The following is a 20,585-nucleotide window of genomic DNA, read 5'->3' as shown; positions in this document are numbered from 1 at the left end:
ACGACTTGGCGGGGCCTTTACCACGGTCCATGAGGGGCACCGCCTATCTGCTGCTGCTGCTGGATAAGTTCAGCAAGTGGACAGAACTGGTCCCAATTCGCACTGCCACAGTGTCGGCAATGATACTGACTGCAAGTTACGAGTAGTGTAAAGGAGTTATTTTTCCAGCTGAGGTAATGGCTCATCTGTCCAGGATCCCTTACAAGAAATTTGTAAGTTGCGGGACCTTGCGACCACACACTGTAGGGGATAAGTGCAAATTCGACGCATCTACCAGTCTGTTGCCGTTTTACAACTGCGGTTAATGGCCCAGCAACTGTAAAACGTCGCCAGTCTGATCCGCCGATCTCACGACATCCATATGGTTTTGGTGTTGTATTTGCCTGTTAATGCAGCAAATATAACTACCAAGACTCAGATCAGAGGGCTATAGTTTATATACCACAGCTAATGTCCGCTGTATATAAACTGTACTCACGCAGAGGGAGAAATAATTCAAGAAATAAATCAATGCGCGCTGCCTTTTATTTATAATATAAACACTGTTGGCCCTACGCTGCACCACGATTGTTGCTTGATTACACAGATTTACTCAGATTAATTCTCTACGTTAACTTAGGTTATTCAAAAAGGTGCAATATAAAGTAGTGAATTCAATATAATAATAATAATTTGTGGCGCAGAATTTAACTGCGTCACAGTAGCATGGGTGCGCGAACTCGAGTTGAATTTGCGCAGCCGCTAACATATGCAGCGGCCGTCGGTAATGAAAACGCCAGCGTCAGCTGGCTGCGGCACAAAAGAAGAAGAAAGGGAACGAACAACACGCGCAAAAACCAAAATTCACACGTAAATAAAACAAATACGGAAAATGAATTGCAGACCCGCGCACCGAATCGGCGACCCCAAACCGTTGTGGTCCGCAGAACGACATCCTGGATGGCGAGGTGTAGTTTTAAGGAAAAGGAAAGATGTATATAGACGTAAGAGAATAATATTAAAAGGGGAGAATTTTGCCGTGCCACGAAGGCGTAAGGTCATGTTAGTGTTAGCAAGGTTCTCAGCAATTACAAGAGCTATGATAACAAAATTTGGTATCGAGGTTCCCATAAGCCCTAGGCATATCGATTTTGTTTTTATTTTTTGATAGACCTCCCCCCTTCCCCCACACTCTCCGAACCTTGGACTTAAATTTGGCAAAGACTTCCAGTTAGTGAATTTGTTATTATGATTACGTGATTATGTCTGTATGCCAAGTTTTATTATGGTAGGGCGATTTAGAAGAAAGTTATAGCCACAAATATAATATTTGGCCAAGCGCTGCTGTTATTGTTGCTGCTTGGGTCAATATTGCTATGCATGATCACATAAGTACGAATAGACATGCATACACTCACATAGACGCAATTCCTATGTAAATGTCTAATTGTACACGCTTTACGTGAGTTCGAATACCAAGGCATCTTCTTCTTCTTTTGTGGCCATTACAACCGGATGTCGGTTTTAGCCGCGTCGAGTAATCCTCACCAGCGTGTTCTGTCTTGTGCCTGCTGTCGCCAATTGGTCACACCAAGACTATTAAGGTCCTGCATAGCTTGGTCTTTCCATCGCAGACATGGTCGCTCTCTTCTGCGTCGTCCACCAGCAGAGTCCGAATCGAATACTTTTTTGGCTGGAGCACTGTCATCCATGCGGACGACATGACCTAGCCAGCGCAGTCGTTGGATCTGAATGCGCTTCACTACATCAATGTCGCCGTATAGCTCATACAGCTCATAGTTCATTCGTATTCGATACTCGCCGTCAACGTTTAGGGGTACGTAGATTCGTCTCAGGATTTTTCTCTCGAAACCTCCCAGTGTCGCCTTATCAGGTGTTGTTAATGTCCATGCTTCAGCGCCGTACAGAAGCACAGGCAAGATAAGGGACTTGTAGAGGGTTTGCTTAGTGAGTCGAGAGTGTGATCTACTCATGAACTGTTTACTTAGCCCATAGTAGCACCGGTTGGCAAGGGTTATCCGACTGCGAATCTCCAAGCTGACGTCATTAGTGTTGTTTATGCTGGTCCCTAGGTAGACAAAATCCTCTACTACTTGAAAGTCATATCTGTCTATAAAGACACTGTTTCCAATACGCCGTGTCTGTCTGCTTGTAGATAGGAAGTATTTTGTCTTGTCCATGTTTACCGCCAAACCCATGTTTTTCGATTCCCTCTCAATTTCTGTGAAAGCTCCTCTCACTGCGCGTGCGTTTGTGCCAATGATGTCAATATCGTCGGCATACGCTAGCAGCATGAAACATTTATAAAAAAAAGTGCCTGCCCTATTGACATCGGTCCTTCGCAAAATAGTTTCCAGCAGAAGATTGAAGAAGTCGCACGATAGGGTATCACCCTGTCTGAAACCTCGTTTGGTATCGAATGGTTCAGAGAGGTCCTTTCCTACCAAGACGGAACTGCAAGAGTTTCTCAACGTCATCATACAAAGCCGTACTAGCTTTGCCGGGATACCAAACTTAGACATGGCTGCGAAAAACTTCGTTCTATCGGGCGAGTCGAAAGCGGCTTTAAAGTCGACGAAAAGGTGATGGGTGTCGATTTGTTTCTCTCGGGTTTTCTCCAGGATTTGTCGCAATGTGTATATCTGGTCTATTGTTGATTTACCAGGCCTGAAGCCACACTGATAAGGTCCAATCAGTTCGTTTATGTACGGCTTCAGTTTATTGCACATTACGTTAGCCTTGTATGCGATGGGTAGAAGACTGATTCCGCGGTAGTTGGCGCAATTTGTAGGATCGCCTTTTTATATATGGGACATAGTACACTAAGACTCCAATCGGTGGGCATACTTTCCTCCGACCATATTTTGCATAAGAGCTGATGCATGCACCCGATTAGCTGTTCGCCGCCAGTTTTGAACAGCTCGGCTGGGAGTCCATCCGCTCCTGCAGCCTTGCCATTTTTCAGCCTGGATATGGCTGAATAAACTTCATCATAGACGGGTGGCGGTATGTCAACGCCATCGTTTGCGATTTTTTTTGGTCGTCTTCACCTGCTAATAGCTTAGAGAAATGGTCCCTCCAATGTCTTAGTGATTCCTTCACATCCTTTACCAGATTTCCGCTTTCATCTTTGCAGAATGTTGGCCCGGGCTTGCAACCTGCGATAAAACGCTATACCTTCTCTTCTGCTTCCATACATTTCTATCTCCTCTTCCTCACGCCATTCTTGTTCCCTTTTTTTGCGTCTAAAAAGGCGTCTCTCATTCTTTCTCTTCTCCCTGTATCGCTCTATAACAGCTCGCGTCGCTGATGACTGTAGGGTTCGTTGGTACGCGGCGTTTTTCTCTACCGTTGCTCGGCGGCACTCATCATCATACCAGCAATTTCGCTTGGGGCGGTAGTAGCCTACCACCTCTCTGCTAGCGGTAGCGAGAGAGTGCGAGATATTACTCCACTGTGAGCATATTGTTTCGGGTTCGGAGGAGGTGCTTCGGCGAAGCAGATCCGAGAGTCTAGAGGTGAAGGCGTTAGCTACCGTTTGTGATTGCAGCTTACTGACGTCTAGTTTTCTTCGTGTGCCTACCTGTGCGTTATAATGCACACTAAGACAGGTGCGTACCTTGGCTGCTACAAGGTGGTGATCCGAATCAATATTGGCTCCACGGATCGTGCGAACATCTAGCACACTAGATACATGTCTTCCGTCGATCATCACATGATCGATTTGGTTTCGGGTCTGTCGATCAGGGGATAGCCAGGTCGACTTGTGGATGTCGAGATGTTGGAATCTGGTGCTACTAATAACCATTGTTTGGTTATGCAGTCGCCACAGCCAGATGTCAAAAATTCATCATAAATACATTTGTTTGATTCGATCATAAAATCGCTCAATTTGTAATCTTGCTCTACGCAGCAAGTTGAGCCATTTAACGTAATTTTTACTCATTGTTTGCTTTGTCGCTCAAATTTCTATTTTCTTCACGCATTGTTCTTAATTTGCTATAATTTTGCCTAAGCCGCTGCACTGCTGCAACGGCCGAAACACTTGCTTGCTTAGTAACAACCAGTTAAGTCGCATCGTTCGTTTTCGCTTGTGTCGGTACGGTGAACCCTAGTTCTCCGTCTACTCGATCAATTTCCATATTAACATTGCACTTCGGCAATTGTTTAATAAATTGAATTGCATTTAGGCAATTAATATATACATTTATAAGCTTGTTTCGTCGCTTAATACCGAACTTTGTATTATTCAATCGCAACCAAACCTTGGTTAATAAATCGCATTTTTAAATTGAACAATTTCGCACAGCTGTTAATTAATTCTTGCTCATTATCAGTTATAGAAAAGCCTATAACTGCTCAACCATATTCCGGGCCGCCGCGAAGTCAATCAGCCTCATTCCGTTATCGGACGTGTTGACGTGTAGGCTGTGTTTTCCGACAGTTCCACCAAAGATACCTTCCCTTCCAACCTTGGCGTTGAAGTCACCAAGTACGATTTTGACATCACGTTGAGGGCAGCGCTCATATAGCATGTTCAGGCGCTCGTAGAATATATCTTTGATGGACTCGTCTTTCTCTTCCGTCGGGGCATGGGCGCAAATAATGCTAATATAGAAATATTTTGCCTTGATGCGGATTGCTGCCAGGCGTTCATCGAACGGTATGAATCTGGAGACAATATGTCGCAGTCTTTGATTCACAGAAAATCCACATCCGAATTCGCGCTTTTCTATATGGCCGCTGTAGCAGATGTCGAAGGTAAATACTTTCGAGCATCCCTGCCCAGTCCATCGCATTTCCTGGAGTGCGGTAATGTCAGCTCTATGTTTCTGTAGAACATTTACCAGCTGGATAGTGGCACCTTCCCTATGGAGGGTTCGGACATTCCAAGTGCATATCCGTATATCGTGGTCCTTAAAACGTTTGCGTAGGTCGTCATCAGAGGGAGTCCGTATCCGAGGCTTTCTCAACGTTTTCATTGGTTTGGCGTTTTTTACAGTGGCGGGTACCAAGCCCAGCGCACCAACCTCAAACCGAGGTAGCGTTCGTCGCTCATTTTAGCCATTGCACCAGCGGATGCTAGTCCAATGTTACCAGAGGTCCCCACGTGGAGGGAATGAGTCGGCTTGAGGCGCAGTCAAATAAGGATCGCGCTGGGTCCACCAGGTAGAACCAATCAGCAACTTTGCCTTACGACATACTCCTCCAGACCAAGGCATAACTTCTTTTATTTTTGGGGTGCACAAAATAGAGTATACCCGTGCCAGAACAACAATACAGGGGCTCGCTCTTCTTCTTTTTATTTTGCTGGGAGCGTATAACTAGCGGCGGAAGTTTGTTTGAGTACAGGGTATTTATTTACTTTCAGATATGCTTTAGAGTTTTTTCTTGAATTATTCAATAAGTTATGTTCATACTTTATTTATAATGTCTTCATCATTTCAAATTTTTAGCGCTAACAGAAATTAAGTGAAGTAATGCTTAACATCATACAATTTCAGGATTTTCCTATTGATGCATATCAGCCGTTTGCTCTTGTAACAGAAATTCAAGTTCATTTATGGAACTCAGCTATTGACTATAGGTAAGTTAAGTTCGATGTTTTTGGAACAATAATTAGATTTGTATTGAATTTCGTTCGTTCCAATATTATTTACCTTATATATTAGTGCATGTATACTAGCAGGTCTTGCCTGCCTTTTCTGTGCTAAGTATTTTTGGTTACAATTATAAGTTTATTGACTATATGATATTTCTCTCTAAAGTTTTAAAAGAAACTACCAAATGGCAAACTACTTTGGTACGTCCGATGTGGTAAAACAAATACTTTGTATTTACGAACACATATACATACATAGCTGCGCGTCATCAGGTTAGCACACCTACATCAGCCAAATATAATTGCTTCTGATTTTGTTTTTGTAAACTTTAAGCAATTTTTTGGTTTATATTTTTCTCACCTTTTCATGCACTATCACTGACAAAGATAACAACAATATACCATTATGTGGTTTTTACTATTATCTTTTCTTTTCAATCGGCTACATTTTTGCGTCATCATGCAATTGGTTTTTCATTTATCTTTGGAACTTGACCAGGTATTGAAACAAATTTTTGTTTGTGATCAAGTGATCTATTTTCTATTTTCTTAAACGAAGCTTAAGAAGAGTTAACGCTTTCAAAAACTTAAATAGCAAGATAAGTCGACAGAAGTGGAAAAGTTATGTACTTATATATAATTTCTTACTTAAAAAGTCGGGATATGGTATAAAAAAAAAGTTGTGTGTCAGGGCGACACGCGATAGAAGTGAAACTTCGTGGTTCGAAATCGATTTAATCTATCTTTAACATTTTTGTTAAACATCGATTTGTTTATTAAGAGTCGATTGATCGTATGAAGTCATATGCATACCTGAATTAGCACATTATTACTTTAAAATGTCACTGAAACTGTCTGATCTCCTCGAAAACGACAATAAAAATTAATTTTGTTCAGCTTTACGATTAATAGATTTTATTTTTGTGAAAATAGCTGAAAGAAAGTCTGACAGGTTCAGTCAACATAGATTATTTTTCAGCACTAGGGCGCAGGCGAATAAATGTTCGCAGACAAAATGAATGAAAAGAACACAAAAAGTAGCAAAACGTTTAAAGCCAACAGCTGGCGTTTTATCTTTGTATTCGTTCGCCTGCTTCATATTTATATATTTCAGATTATACTGTTATGTTCATGCACGCATCTTCACATACCACAGCTGATTATATTCTGTACATGAAATGTACAAGAGTATATTAGCTTTGCGCGAGCTGAAAAATGTAACAGGTAGAAGGAGGCGTGGTCAAAATATAATTTTGTTTTCACAAAAGGAGAAAGTTTTAGCTCTTAACTAGCTCTATTATTGGTGCTAAGGTGGATTTTGGGAATCGGTTAGTTTTCCAGATAATTTAAAAAAAGCCAAGGCATTCGCACACGACATATATAGAAGTCGCTTTCTCAGCTAACAGTTCAAACACCGATTTCAGCGAAACCTGAAGGAATATTTTAATGCGACTAATTTTTTTTAGATGTTATGCATTGATGTATCTTAATAATGCTTTTTATTTGATTCAAAAATATTATGTAGCTTAATTATTATTTAATTTTAATCACTGTCGCACGCGACATTTTCTTCCATCAGACTATACTTCAAAACTAAGATTTTTTTTTTTTTTTACTTTATATGCAATTAGAAATACATAAGATGTATAAATGATTGTTATAAACATATTTTTGTTTTCCAAAATAAAAATTATAACAAAGTTTCTTCAATAAAGAAAAACAAAAATGTGTATTCATCTACATATATCACTGAGATAAACGTCAAAGTGAGAAGTCGTGTTTTTATTGTGCGCTCCGTAAAAATATTTTATATTTCATTTCTTAATATAAACGCGTCTAGTGCGTCTTCAAAAAATCCAGATACCTAGTTCAAGTTTTCACTCGCTCATAACTGCAATAGTTCGTTGTTGTTGTCGCCATAGCGGCCCCAACAGGCACTATGGTCCCACCAGCCCCACATAAACCAAAGTGGCAGCTAACGCCACCGAAGTTTCTACCAAGAGAACACTTCAATCCTAGTGGAGTCCCATCAGCGAAGCAGGCAAATGTATCAAATGTGTCTCCTAAAGCACAGCTAGATAGCTCGAGCGATGGTGAAGCAAGCTCGTCCGGCATGGAGCCAAGGGAGATAAAACGCAAAGCCCCTCTTCGCAAAGCCCCTCCTCGCAAAGCCTCGCAGCGCAATAATCCCAAAGCCACTAATAGCAAATTCAATAATGCTAACAGATTCGCTGCGCTCTCCGATGGAAGCGATGGAGAAGGAGAAGAAGACGACGAAGCCGATAAGTTTCAGGACGCCCCTACTGCCCCAGAGAGGATAATCAAGCCACCACCGATTTTCATTCCTGATGTCGGCGACATCAAGGAATTCATAACGGACGTTGATCTGGCCATTGGAAAAGTGAACTTTGACTATATGGCTGTCAGAGACGGTCGCGTCAGGGTCAATCTTGTTGATAAGGAGAGCTTCTCAAAGCTTAAAAGCTACCTCAATACGAACGACATCAGTTACCAGACTTTCCAGGCTAAGGATGAGCGTGCCTATAGGATAGTTGTCAAAGGACTGCATCACTCCACTGACATAGATGACATTAAGGAAGCCTTAGCAGAACATGGACACACGGTTCGAGGCCGTGAGATCAAAAACGCTGTCAGCCGTAGCAACAAGATGCCGTTGTCTATGGTCTTCGTGAACTTCGAACCCGCCAGCAACAACAAGGACGCCTTTGGTATAAAACGGCTATGTAGGTGTGTTGTCACGATTGAACCACCACTGAAATCCAAGGATATCATGCAGTGCTATCGATGCCAAGACTTCGGGCACTCCCAAAAATACTGCCGGTTTCCACCTTAATGCGTTAAGTGTGGCGAAGACCACAGCTCTATCGAGTGCACCAAATCCAAAGAGATTCCCGCCTGTTGCGCCCACTGTAAGGGCAATCATGCAGCCTCCTATAAAGGCTGTAAGGTGTATCAGAAGGCCAAGCAGCTCCATTCACCTAAACCAAGGCCCTTGTTACCGACCTCAAGCCGCGTGACATCCACAGTTGTTCCTAGCATTAGTTTCGCCAGTACGCTACGTGGATCCCAACAACCCCCGCATCAGTCTGATACCACTCCCTCTGCCCCGAATGCAATAAACTCCAGAATGGACCGTCTGGAAGCCATGATGGAGAAAATGCTTGATCAATTTGCTGACATGATGCAATTGCTCACGTCACTCTTGGCGAAGCAATGCAAATAAATCTCCATATAATTATATGGAACGCGAACGGTCTGTGCAAGAGCAGGCCCGAGGTCGAACATTACCTCAAGACAAACCACGTTGACATACTCCTCGTCTTGGAAACTCACTTCTCCCCCAGGTCCTTCTTCACCATTAGCGGCTATGATGTCATAGCCGTGAACCATCCCAGCGGCAATGCCCGAGGCGGAGCGGCTGTAATCATCAGGAGCGGGATTAAATATATCGAACTCCCGGCATACCAGGAGCCATGGGCACAGTGTGCCAAGAAAAGAGTACTCAGTCCAACTGGAGACACAACAATTGCGGCCGTGTACTGTCCACCACGAAAACAAAACAACGACCACTCCATGGTCTGTTGGACAACCTTGGGTCACGGTTTATTGCTGGAGGTGACTTTAACGCCAAACACATATGGTGTGGTTCCCGCACTATCAACCCCAAAGGCAGAGCCCTCTACAAGGTGCAATTCAAAAGTTCCAGGACTTTTATTAAAAAACGAAAACTATTTTTTTTTTTGAAAAATTTATTGGTCGCCTTCAAAATAGTCTCCTTCCGACTGAATACAACGTTTTGCACGTTCAAGAAGGTGATCGAACGACTTTTTTAGGTCATTTGTCGGTATAGCGTTGAGGATGGCGGTCGCCGCCTGTTGGATGGCATCAACGTCAGCATAGCGGTATCCTTTCATGGCCAAATGTAGTTTTCCGAACAAATAAAAATCACACGGTGCCATATCAGGCGAATAGGGTGAATGGTTGATGGTATGAATGCGATTTTTGGTCAAAAAATCCATCGTGAGTGTCGAACGGTGAGATGGTGCATTATCATGCAATAATCGCCAGCTTCCTTCTTCACAATATTCCGGCCGAATTCGACGAATACGTGCTACCAAACGCTTCAAAACACCAACATAAAACACCGCGTTAACCGTTTGGCCAGTTGGAACGAATTCTTTATGAATAATGCCCTTGGAATCATAAAAACAAATCAACATTGACTTGATTTGTGACTTCTGTTGACGAGTTTTTTTCGGCCTCGGCTCCTCTAAAGACTGCCACTTCGCACTTTGACGCTTGGTTTCGGGCTCGTATTCAAAGCACCATGTTTCGTCACCAGTCACAATCTAATATAAAAAGTTTGGGTCCTTTTTGGCCTCTTTAATGATGTCTCTTGAATGTTGAATTCTGAGGTCTTTTTCGTGTTGTTTCAAAGTGTGCGGAACAAATCGAGCAAAAACCTTTCTGAGACCCAAATTTTCTGTCAAAATACGATAAATCGACGCTGCGGATATTGATAATTCCGATTCCATATATTTAAGCGATGATTCGGCTCATTTTTAATGAATTCACGCACAATTTCCGTGTTTTTTTCGTTCACAACATCTTTTGGCCGGCCCGAACGTTCGTCGTCTTCCAAGTCCTCCCGTCCTTCTTGAAAACGTTTAAACCACTCGTGAATACGGCTACGGGATAGACAATCATCGCCATAAACTTGTTTCATCATTTGATGAGTTTCGGTAAAAGTTTTACCAAGTTTAAAACAAAACTTAATGTTGGCTCTTTGTTCGATGTTCATTTTCCGACCAACACTACAAATGTAATGTCACATTTAGCGCGATATATCAGCTGTTATACAAATCAGCTGTTATATAAATTCCATACGACAACACTGAAGAATACACAATTGACGGATAAAAATTTCCAACACAGGGCACCACTAGGAGCCGCGCTATTTAAAAAGTCCTGGAACTTTTGAATTGCACCTTGTATAAGTGTATAACTGATTCCAGACTCGACTGCCATTCCACCGGTGACCCTACTTACTGGCCCACTGACAGCGACAAGATTCCCAACGTGCTGGATATTGCGGTGTCTAAAGGGATCGCAAGGCATAAGGTCTTCACCAGCAACGTGTTAGAGCTGTGTTCTGACCACTGCGCTGTCAAGCTCCTGGTAAACATACCAGCCAGCACCAATTCGGCAAGAAGCAGATTGTTTAGGCATAACACCAATATCGATCGCTATCAGCACTGGCTGCAGAGCAATTTGGACCCAATGGTTGAGATTGCAACTGGAGACGACTTGGATGAAGTTGTATAACATCTCAACGTTCAAATCCACTACGCTGTGTCGCATGCCACACCCCTAAGCAGACCCTTCTATAGCGTCGCCCATAGAGATGTCCACCTGTGGTCTCCCGAAGTTGCAGCCTTGGTTGCTGAGAAAAGGCGTCTACGCCGACTGTGGCATAATTCTCGCAACCCCAGAGACAAAACTGTGTTCAACAGAGCGGCCAAAGCACTCAAAGAGCTGTTATATAATCTTCGAAAGCAATCCCTGGATCAGTTTCTTGAAGACGTGGAGAGCGTCAAAAGACCTATAAGAAGGATGGAGCCCGTTACGAACGCCAACGGAGCCTGGTGTCGTTCTGACAGCGAAAGGGCAACAGCCTTTGCCGATTATCTGTTTGACGCATTCTCACCTTTCTCAAGATGCTCTCAATAGGAAGCAGACGAGACGGCTGAATTCCTGGACGTTCCCTGCCAAATGGCGCTCCCTATCCCCGCTGTCGAGCCAGATGAATTAATCTGCGAAATCGGAAAGCTCAAGGCGTCAAAATCCCCAGGATACGATGGTATCGATGTACCAGCCATTAAAGCACTGCCACCGAATGGAATTCAGCTCCTTCTCAAAATCACTAACAAATGTTTTCAACTAGGACACTTCCCCACCCAGTGGAAATGCGCTGAAATAATCGTAATTCAAAAACCTGGGAAACCTGCAGCTAATCTTACTTCATATCGCCGAGCATCCTCTAAAACAATGTTTTTCGATTTGGTTATTTGCCACACTTTTCTTTTAATTACGGCACCAACTCCATCAACTGCTCCCTTCCCGTGAGAACTTGCAAAAAAATTCCATTCGATATATAAGCATTCAATTTCTTTAATTATGTCAGGCAAGCTTGTCAAAATATATTTATTTTTGAATTAACTGCAGCTTCCATCCGAAAATATTAAAATTTTGCAAAAATGCCCATACAAGCTTTTAATTTCAATTAATAGCTTTAAAACAAAAAAAAACGTTTTTAAAGTGATATTTTGTATGTATATACAAGTATATAAATAAGGTTGTTTTAGAAATTTTTTTTTAGTTTATACATTTTGCACTTACGGTGTCGCACGCGACAAACTTTAAATAGGTTCTGCGACAAAAGCGCTGACTATTTTGCGGCAAATTTTTAAAAATATTATTTGCAATAAAAAACTGTGTTTACAGCTAATATTTGACGCTCCTTGTACAATACATCCAAATATACCTCAAAGCAAATTTAAAAATTTACCGTAATTGGCAATCTCATCGTTCCTTTTACATTTTTATATCCTGTACCCGTAGGGTAAAAAGGGTATATTAGGTTTGTGCAAAGTATGTAACATGCAGAAAGAAGCATCTCCGACCCCATAAAGTATATATATTCTGAATCAGCATGACGAGAGAAATCGATCTAGACATGTCCATCCGTCCGTCTGTCCGTCCATCTGTCCATGAACGCAAGGATCTCAGAAACTATAAAAGCTAGAATAACTAAAGTTGGCATCCAGATTCTCCTAGGTCCGAGAAAGGACGAGTTTATTTTTTTGGTTTTTTAATTTTGCTGCTGCTATGGGCGCATATAACTCAGTGACGGAAGTTTACCTGGGTACAGGGTATTACACTGTCGGGCTTGCTTGACTGTAGCGTTCTCTCTTGTTATTTTTCTATTTTTCATATAATTTGATACGAAATTGGAAATTGTCGGTCGTATTTCCCTTAATTGGTTGGTTCTCTTAATTGGTTTAGGATTGAGTGGCTAACTACTCTATCAAAAGCCTTAGAAAAGTTTAAGGATATGATAGAGCTGTGGGCGCCCGCTGCAAGGGATTACGTTAGCTGATGATCTATATATAATAGGTTGTCAGTAACGCTTTTCCCTGGCCTAAAACCTAATTGGTTGGGGTGAATAAGTTTTTTGGTGTTAACGTACTACCATAATCTTCGTGCTATAATCTTGTCCAGTACCTTGCTTAAACAAGGATTAAGGGAGATTGGTCTATAAGAGTTGATGGCAGTTTTGTCTGAATTAGGTTTTAAAATTGGAACAGTTAGACTGGTTTTGTAGGTTTGGGGGATGTAATTGTTGAAAATATTATTAAAGTGCTCAAGAATTCTATGGGGTATGATATTCTGTCTATCCCCGGTGTTTTCCCTGAGAGATTGGATAGTGCAGAAGATAGTTCAATCATTGTTATTTCATTTTCTATAGATTGAGCTATTTTTGATGTGGTGTTGTTACTGAGTGTTTATTTGTGGAGAATTGGGCTGGGAAGTTAGAGTCATGTGACTCATTTTGCCAGTAGAGGGCGAAGGTATTTGATATGATTTGATTATCTGTTATGTACTGGTTATTTATTGGGTCTTGAGTCCGCAGAAGCGTCTGATGTTGTGCCAGGTTTCGGAGACTGGAGTGTTTGGGTTGAGTTCTGTTGTACATTTTGTAATAAATGTTCGTTTGGATTTTTTAATTTCTAGTTTATAGGTTGCGTTGGCTTTTCTGAATGCAATTATGTTGTAAATGCTTATGTTTTAAAATTTTTTCAAGCGTTGACTTTGTTTTGTTTTATTTTGGCTATTTGGTTGTTTCACCAGTGGACATTCTGGGTCAGTTTTCTTACTGGGGTTGGGGTATGCTTAGGTGAGCAGATTGCAGTATTATTTGATTGTTGTTTGCTGTTTGTTTATGTTTGAAGATATGTCTATTTTTGTGTTGAATGTTGCGGTAAGTAAGTGGAATTTGTGCCAGTCAGCTTTGTCTAATTTAAAAATTGGTTTGTAGGGTACTATGCTATTGGGGTTTTGGAATAGATTTATTAATATTGGGAAGTGGTCGCTACCATTCAGGTTATCTGTGATGAACCAGTTCGCTTCTGTTATAATATCTGGGGTACAAAGGGTGAGATCTATATGTGTGAAGATGTTGTGTGTTGTAACGTGATTGGGCGACTTATCGTTTATTAGTATTAGGTTGGAATTTTGGATAAATTTGGATACTGTGCTTCCTTTTTATTATTTCTTTGGTCCTTAGTTGGTGCCAACTGTTGAAGCCTCCAGCAGTTGTGGTGTTATTTTGGAAGTTTGACATTTTGTAAGATAATTTTGATTTTTCTTTTTGATTTGATTTCGACGCAGATTGCGTCGAAGTCGTTTGTCGTGGGATTGGGATATTTGTGGAGGTATGTGTGTTTCTTGCAATGCTATTACATTTGGATGGAATATATTTATTAGTATTTGTAGTTCTAGTTGTTAATGTAACCTCTAATATTACATTATATACATTTAAGTGTCATAGATATTTGTTTATATTTATTTTTTTGATGAGTAGTTTTGTTTGCTTTTGTTTTTGTTTCTGTTTTTTCTTTGGCTTTAAAGGAGGTGGAAAGGTTGTTAGTTTTATCTTTTTTATATAAACTTAGCTTAAGATCAGAAGTAATTTGTGATGTGTAGGGTGAAGAATTATAGTCTGTTGAAATGTCCATTATGTCACCTTGAAGGCTGTCGTATTATACAAATTTCCTGTTTGGTTGTTTTGATGTGCTGGTAGCTGTGGTGGGTGCGTGTTCTGTTGGTACTGTGTTTGGTTGTTGAATTGGGGTTCTATAGGCCTGTTTTGTGCAGTTGGTGGATTGTGGAACTTTGGACAAAAATTGTTCTTTGGTTATTGTGTTTCTGTGTTTCGTGTTTGGCTGCTGTTTAATGATTGACTTTGTAGATTTGTTGAACTGGTATTGGGCTGTTTTGTGCAGTTGGTGGGTTGTGTAGTTTTGGATGAAATTATTGTGTGGCAATTGGTAACTGTGTTTCGTATTTGACAGTTGTTAATTGGTTGAAGGCAATTTTTGCATCGTAGTAGAGGAGGGACGTAGGGCCTTACGTGAACTTTTTCGTACCCGATTGAGAGCTTTTCTGGCTGTTGGTGTGTGGCGAACGTAATGATAATAAGCCCCGTTTCTATTAGTTTGTCTTCCTGCTTTCTTAGTATTTTGCGGACTTCTCTGATTTTTTTTGGCTTTAGCTCTGAGAGTATTTCGCTCTCTTCTATGAATCTGAGTTCGTTTGAGTAAATGACACCTTTTGTTGAGATTAGTGTTCTGTGTTTAGTTGCTGTAACGCTGACTTCTGCTATGGCTTTAATTTTAAGTAGTTTGCTGGTTTGGATGATATTTTTACTTTTAATGAGAAGTGTGCCAGCACCAGTTTTTTTGCACAAGTTGACTTCGCCTCCGCAGATGTAGCCGATACATTTTTTTTTATTATAAATGGATTAGTGTGTGTTCTAGTGTTTCGTTGCTTGTTGCGGTTCTTCATTGTTCTTTCATTGTTCTTGTTTTTGGGCTTAAGCCCAGCACTTGCACTTTGCACTCGTTGTTTTTGGTTTTTTTTTGCTTATTTCGTTTTACGAGGTTAGTTAGAGTCAGTTTATGGCTCTGGTCAATGACCTCTGTTTAGGCACTGTTGTCATAGTCACACGCCTATACTCGAAGAGGGTTGAAGTGAAACTGATCTCTGTAAATTATCATAATTATTTCTTCCACACTTCAATAAAAATTGACGAAAGCATACTACGCTGCTTATTCTTTCATAGAGTAAATAAACCAAGTTTAAAGTTCATCGGACATCTAATTTTCCAAAACCACTTCTTAGTGCTCACACTTTAACATTTCAGCTTCTTAACGCTTACCAAATGGGCTGTGCGTTGATCGCACAAACATACATTTTCGAGTTCCAATTTTAAAACATTTATGCCTAAATGAAACAAGTAAAAAAGCTAAAGTCGGGTGTCCCGACTTTGAAATACTTTGTACATATGTTTAGAATATTTATAGAAATAAAAAAATTAAGAAAATTAAAAAAAAATTGTTGATTGATTTTACCTCTCTCGTTTTTTGAACTCATGTAAAGGGTGTATAATTGCACATTTACAAAGCAATTGTGTCTATGTGAGTGTATGAATGTCTATGCGCGTCTATTTGAGTCTGTGTGAGTATGTTTGCAGTCAACCAAACAGCAACATCAACAGCAGCTGGGGGCAACGCTTGGGCAGCAAATATATTTAATGCTATAACTTCCTGTTAAATCAGTCTATCATAATGAAACTTGGCATATGGACACATAATCACTAACTGGGGTATTTGCAAAATTTGAGTTCGAAATTCCAAGAATTACGGCAGTTACGATTTGCGTGGGAGAGGGGGAGGGAAAATTCCAAAATACACATTTTCTGTATACTCACTATCTGGGACTAAAATTGTGTGACCCTAGGTCTTATAGTCTGCGAGATACGCCTCCTTTTGTCTGTTACATTTTTCAGCTCGCGCAAACCTAATATACTCTTGTACATTTCATGTACAGAGTATAAAAAAAAGTATATTTTAAATAAATATGAAAATATTTGGATATTCTTATTTTAATGATTTGTTGTTCTTTTTTATATTTTTGTTGGTATTCTTAATTAAGTTAGAGCCTCTCAGTTGGCCATGAGTAAAACATTCCTTTCGTAGGTTGATCCCTACTAAGTCGAATGTTTGGCCTTAGGACTTAGTTAACGCGAAAGTTGCTTTTAATAGAAATTGAAGCCGTTTAAATGGGACAGATCATCGGTATCCTCGGTATATGAGTCAGTTGATCAGCTGCGGTGCCGTTGATAAATTGTCCTGCAAACCTTAAAAAGCGGCCTCGTCCCAGTGCACATGCTCAGAAAGCTTTTACTTCTTAAAAGCATGATTGAAATTTCGATTTTTAACTTCAATACATATGCGGGTAGTTTAGAGAATTTAATAGAGAGGGAGTTGGGGGTTATCAGAATAAATAAAAAAACAAACTTGACCTGTTTAGAAGACTAGGTTCTTCTAGGTTCTATACCAAGTTGGATAATTCAAGCTCTTGCACCTTCAGAGATCTGTGCGGTCATACAGACGGGCATAGAGACGGACGGAATTTTAATTTGTCCAAAAATTGGTCGCTCTGATATCTTTATCCGAAGATACAATATGGAAAAAAAAACTCCACAATTGATCTCTCTTCTGCCTTTTCAATGAAATTATGCAGACATCGAGCTATCACAACTGCCCATAAAATAAATTAGAAGAAACTTTCGATTCCGTTTAAATTATTGAGATAAAAACTATCCTATCTTTTAAGTTAGGGCAAGAGTCATCCGTACAAATGCAGCATCGTTCCATAAAGACTGTCTTAAAAGGAGAGTCAATTTTCCACAAAGTATAATGGTGTGGGGTTGTATGTCAACGCTGACAAAAATGTTAAAATACTAAGATGAAAGTTTGCTGCCATCAATATCAAAACTGACAAACTGTGGTGAATACACATTTGAGCAGGATGGAGCATCACCTCACACTGCTGAACGGACAAAAAAATGGCTGCAGTATGAGGAAATTGAGGTCCTAGTGTAGTATACACACATACTGAGTACACACTGTACGCAGTGTATTTATGAAAACCAAGCATAATTCATACGCGACGTAACATGATCGCACTTATGCGCCCTAAGCGACATAAGTGCAGCGTCGGCGTCTTTATCATAATCACTTCATGTGTGCATGTTATTCTCTCTCGCGCCCTCGCTGCCAACAGCGCTGAGTATACAGGCTAATATATAATGCGGCCGCTCCGCTGCCGGCGTCACCGACAACGCAGCTACGCGGCCCTAGCTAAGCTGACTTTAAGTAAAAATGTAACAGATCAGTATGAATAAAGATTATAAACAAGAGACGTCTGATTTTTGCAAAGACGTCTTTACATGGCGACCGTGACAGGACCATCGTCCTAATACAGAAGAAAAGAACAAGTTAAAAAAAATCCGCAGCAGAATATGGAATATAATCGAGATGTATACGAAATATATTAATGAACTTAAAAATCAAAGTGAACCCTGCCGACGATGAAGAAAAAAGCAGTCGCTCTTCTACGGAGGAAAACCTACGGAAAAATGTTGTGTACCCAGGCAAACAAGTAAAAACGTATGAGAAAAATGATTGAGGAAATCAAATCTATAAATGAAAAAATGTAATGTTGTGGAGCTCGAGCCAAAAACCCAACTTCAGAAGAAGAAAAACACGCAAAAGTCAGTCAACTTTCAAAACTCCAATCTAAGCAGAGAAATAGTTTAGAGTTATAAGCAAAAAGAGAGAGTGGCATTATACCGCACTAACCTACTACTACAACGTGAAAAAAAAGAGAATGAATAAAGTGTAAAAAAGAAAACCAACAACACATTGCAAATAAAAAGTAAAACTACAAGTGAAACAACACAAACACGGAAATAGCCTGTGCGATGACCATCGCCGGCAACGCTTAACGCGCCCAGTTAAGCCTCCATGAGCGACGACTGCGTAGATTCTGCTCCTATTGAGCAAAGGGAAGCACCTTCCATCCAGGAGTACCTGGAGGTGTTTCTAAACGTTGGACCACGTCCACTCACAATAGCTGAGTACCGTCAGGAAAAAAAATCTACGGCCAAACCAAAGACGAAACGTGGAGGACAAGTAAGGAAGATACTCCAGCAAGCTTTTTTTTTATTTTTTTTATGAATTGTAACATTGAATTGTGAGCCTACCACATAATGTAAATAACTAACTTTTTCCACGTCTCTGGCGCTGAGTATTTATACTCAGCTGCGTTTAGAATTTTTGTGAAATTTGATAAACCTTTTAATGAACTCAAATTTTGTTTTCGATTTCCTAAGAGGAAATATATTTTCTTTATAAAATCCCATATAAAACTAACCAATATTATGAAAATAATTAATTAATGAAAATAAAATTAATTTGTCTTTCATGAACGTTTTTTGAAAAAAAAAAAGGAAATTTTTTTTTGAATAGACAGAAATAGAATTAGAAAACATAATGGAATTTATGTTGCAAATACAATAACAGCATCCAAACATGTATACATTCGTCTTCTAAACACAACTAATTTCGACCAATTGGTCAAAGTAAACAAAATCCAATATGAAAATTTAACAGATTACGACATTCATAACATCAATCCAGAAATTAGAAGCGAACAAGTACTTTCAAAATTAAAGAAAAATTTTCCAGATCAATTCAAAAGTCAACTAACAGAATTATGCACCAAGTATAGTGATGTGTTCGGACTGGAAACTGAACCAATAGCGACAAATAATTTTTATAAACAAACATTGAGACTTAAAGATGATGAACCCATTTATATTAAAAACAAGTAAAAAAGCTAAAGTCGGGTGTCCCGACTTTGAAATACTCTGTACATATGTTTACAATGTGTGAGTGTATGTATGTATATGCGCGTCTATTTGTGTCTGTGTAAGCATTTTCGCAGTCAACTAAACAGCAACATCAACAACAGCCGTGGGCAGCGCTTGGGCAGCGCTTGAGCAGCGCTGCAGCAGCAAATATATTTATGGCTATAACTTCTTGTTAAATCGGTCTATCATAGTGAAACTTGACACACGGACACATAATAACCAACTGGGAGTATTTCCAAAATTTTAGTTCGAAATTCCAAGAATTACGGGAGTTAGAGAAAATCGCATTTGCATGGGAGAGGGGGGAGGGAGGGAAATTCCAAAATATACATTTTCTGCGTATTCATACAAGGCATCTGGGACTAAAATTTGGTGTTCTTAGGTCTTATAGTCTTCGAGATATAGGCGATTATACGAATGGAAAATCGGGAAAACCCCCATAGGGGGGAAGTGGGGGGGGGGGGGGGGAAATCAAAAAAATAAAACAAACTCGTATAGAATACACACATAAGGCATCTTTGTGGAAAATTTGGTGTCTCTAGCTCTTATAGTCTCTGAGATCTAGGTGATCATACGGACGGACGGACGGACAGACGGACAGACAGACAGACAGGGCTAAATCGACTCGTCTTGTCATGCTGATGTGGGGTCTACCACGCCTCCTTCTGCCTGTTACATTTTTCAGCTCGCGCAAACCTAATATACTCTTGTACATTTCATGTACAGAGTATAACTACAGAAACCCGCATAGCCACGTTGAGGAAATTCAAAAACAAGTAGGGAAATTAATAAATGACAAAATCGTAGAACCGTCTGTATCCGAGTATAACAGCCCACTCTTGTTAGTTCCGAAAAAATCATTACCAAATTCGGAAGAAAAGAAATGGCGATTAGTAATTGACTATCGCCAAATAAACAAAAAACTACTTTCTGACAAATTCCCGCTCCCCAGAATTTATGATATCTCAGACCAACTGGGTAGAGCTAAATACTTTTCATGCCTTGACCTAATGTCAGGTTTCCACCAAATTGAACTTGAAGAAAGTTCAAGAAATATAACATCTTTTTCAACGAGCAATGGCTCATATCGCTTCACGCGATTACCATTTGGTCTTAAAATAGCAGCAAATTCGTTTCAGAGAATGATGACTATAGCATTCTCGGGTTTAGAACCCTCTCAGGCATTCCTTTATATGGATGACTTAATGGTGATAGGATGTTCCGAAAAACACATGATGAAGAACTTAACTGATGTTTTTAATGTGTGTAGGAAATATAACCTAAAGTTGCATCCAGAAAAATGTTCATTTTTTATGCATGAAGTGACATTCTTAGGTCACAAATGCACTGACAAAGGAGTATTGCCAGATGACAAGAAATTTGACGTCATCAAAAACTACC

General features: G+C 40.2%; 1 protein-coding gene across 3 annotated transcripts in view; it reads left to right on the top strand.

The window, feature by feature from the left end:
• LOC115633443 (autophagy-related protein 2 homolog B) overlaps positions 1-20,585 on the top strand; it is a 617,768-nt gene that overhangs the window by 378,574 nt on the left and 218,609 nt on the right. For all 3 annotated transcript variants that reach the window (XM_030530896.1, XM_030530897.1, XM_030530898.1), the window contains one exon: positions 5,505-5,587. In XM_030530896.1, coding sequence (XP_030386756.1) covers positions 5,505-5,587 — 83 coding nt within the window. The remainder of the gene's footprint in view (positions 1-5,504; positions 5,588-20,585) is intronic.

The sequence above is a fragment of the Scaptodrosophila lebanonensis genome, unplaced genomic scaffold (assembly GCF_003285725.1).
Source record: "Scaptodrosophila lebanonensis strain 11010-0011.00,11010-0021.00 unplaced genomic scaffold, SlebRS2 tig00001419-arrow-arrow-pilon, whole genome shotgun sequence".
Lineage (NCBI taxonomy): Eukaryota > Metazoa > Arthropoda > Insecta > Diptera > Drosophilidae > Scaptodrosophila > Scaptodrosophila lebanonensis.
Note: the sequence above shows the minus strand (reverse complement) of the source record. Positions and strands in the feature narration are given on the sequence as shown.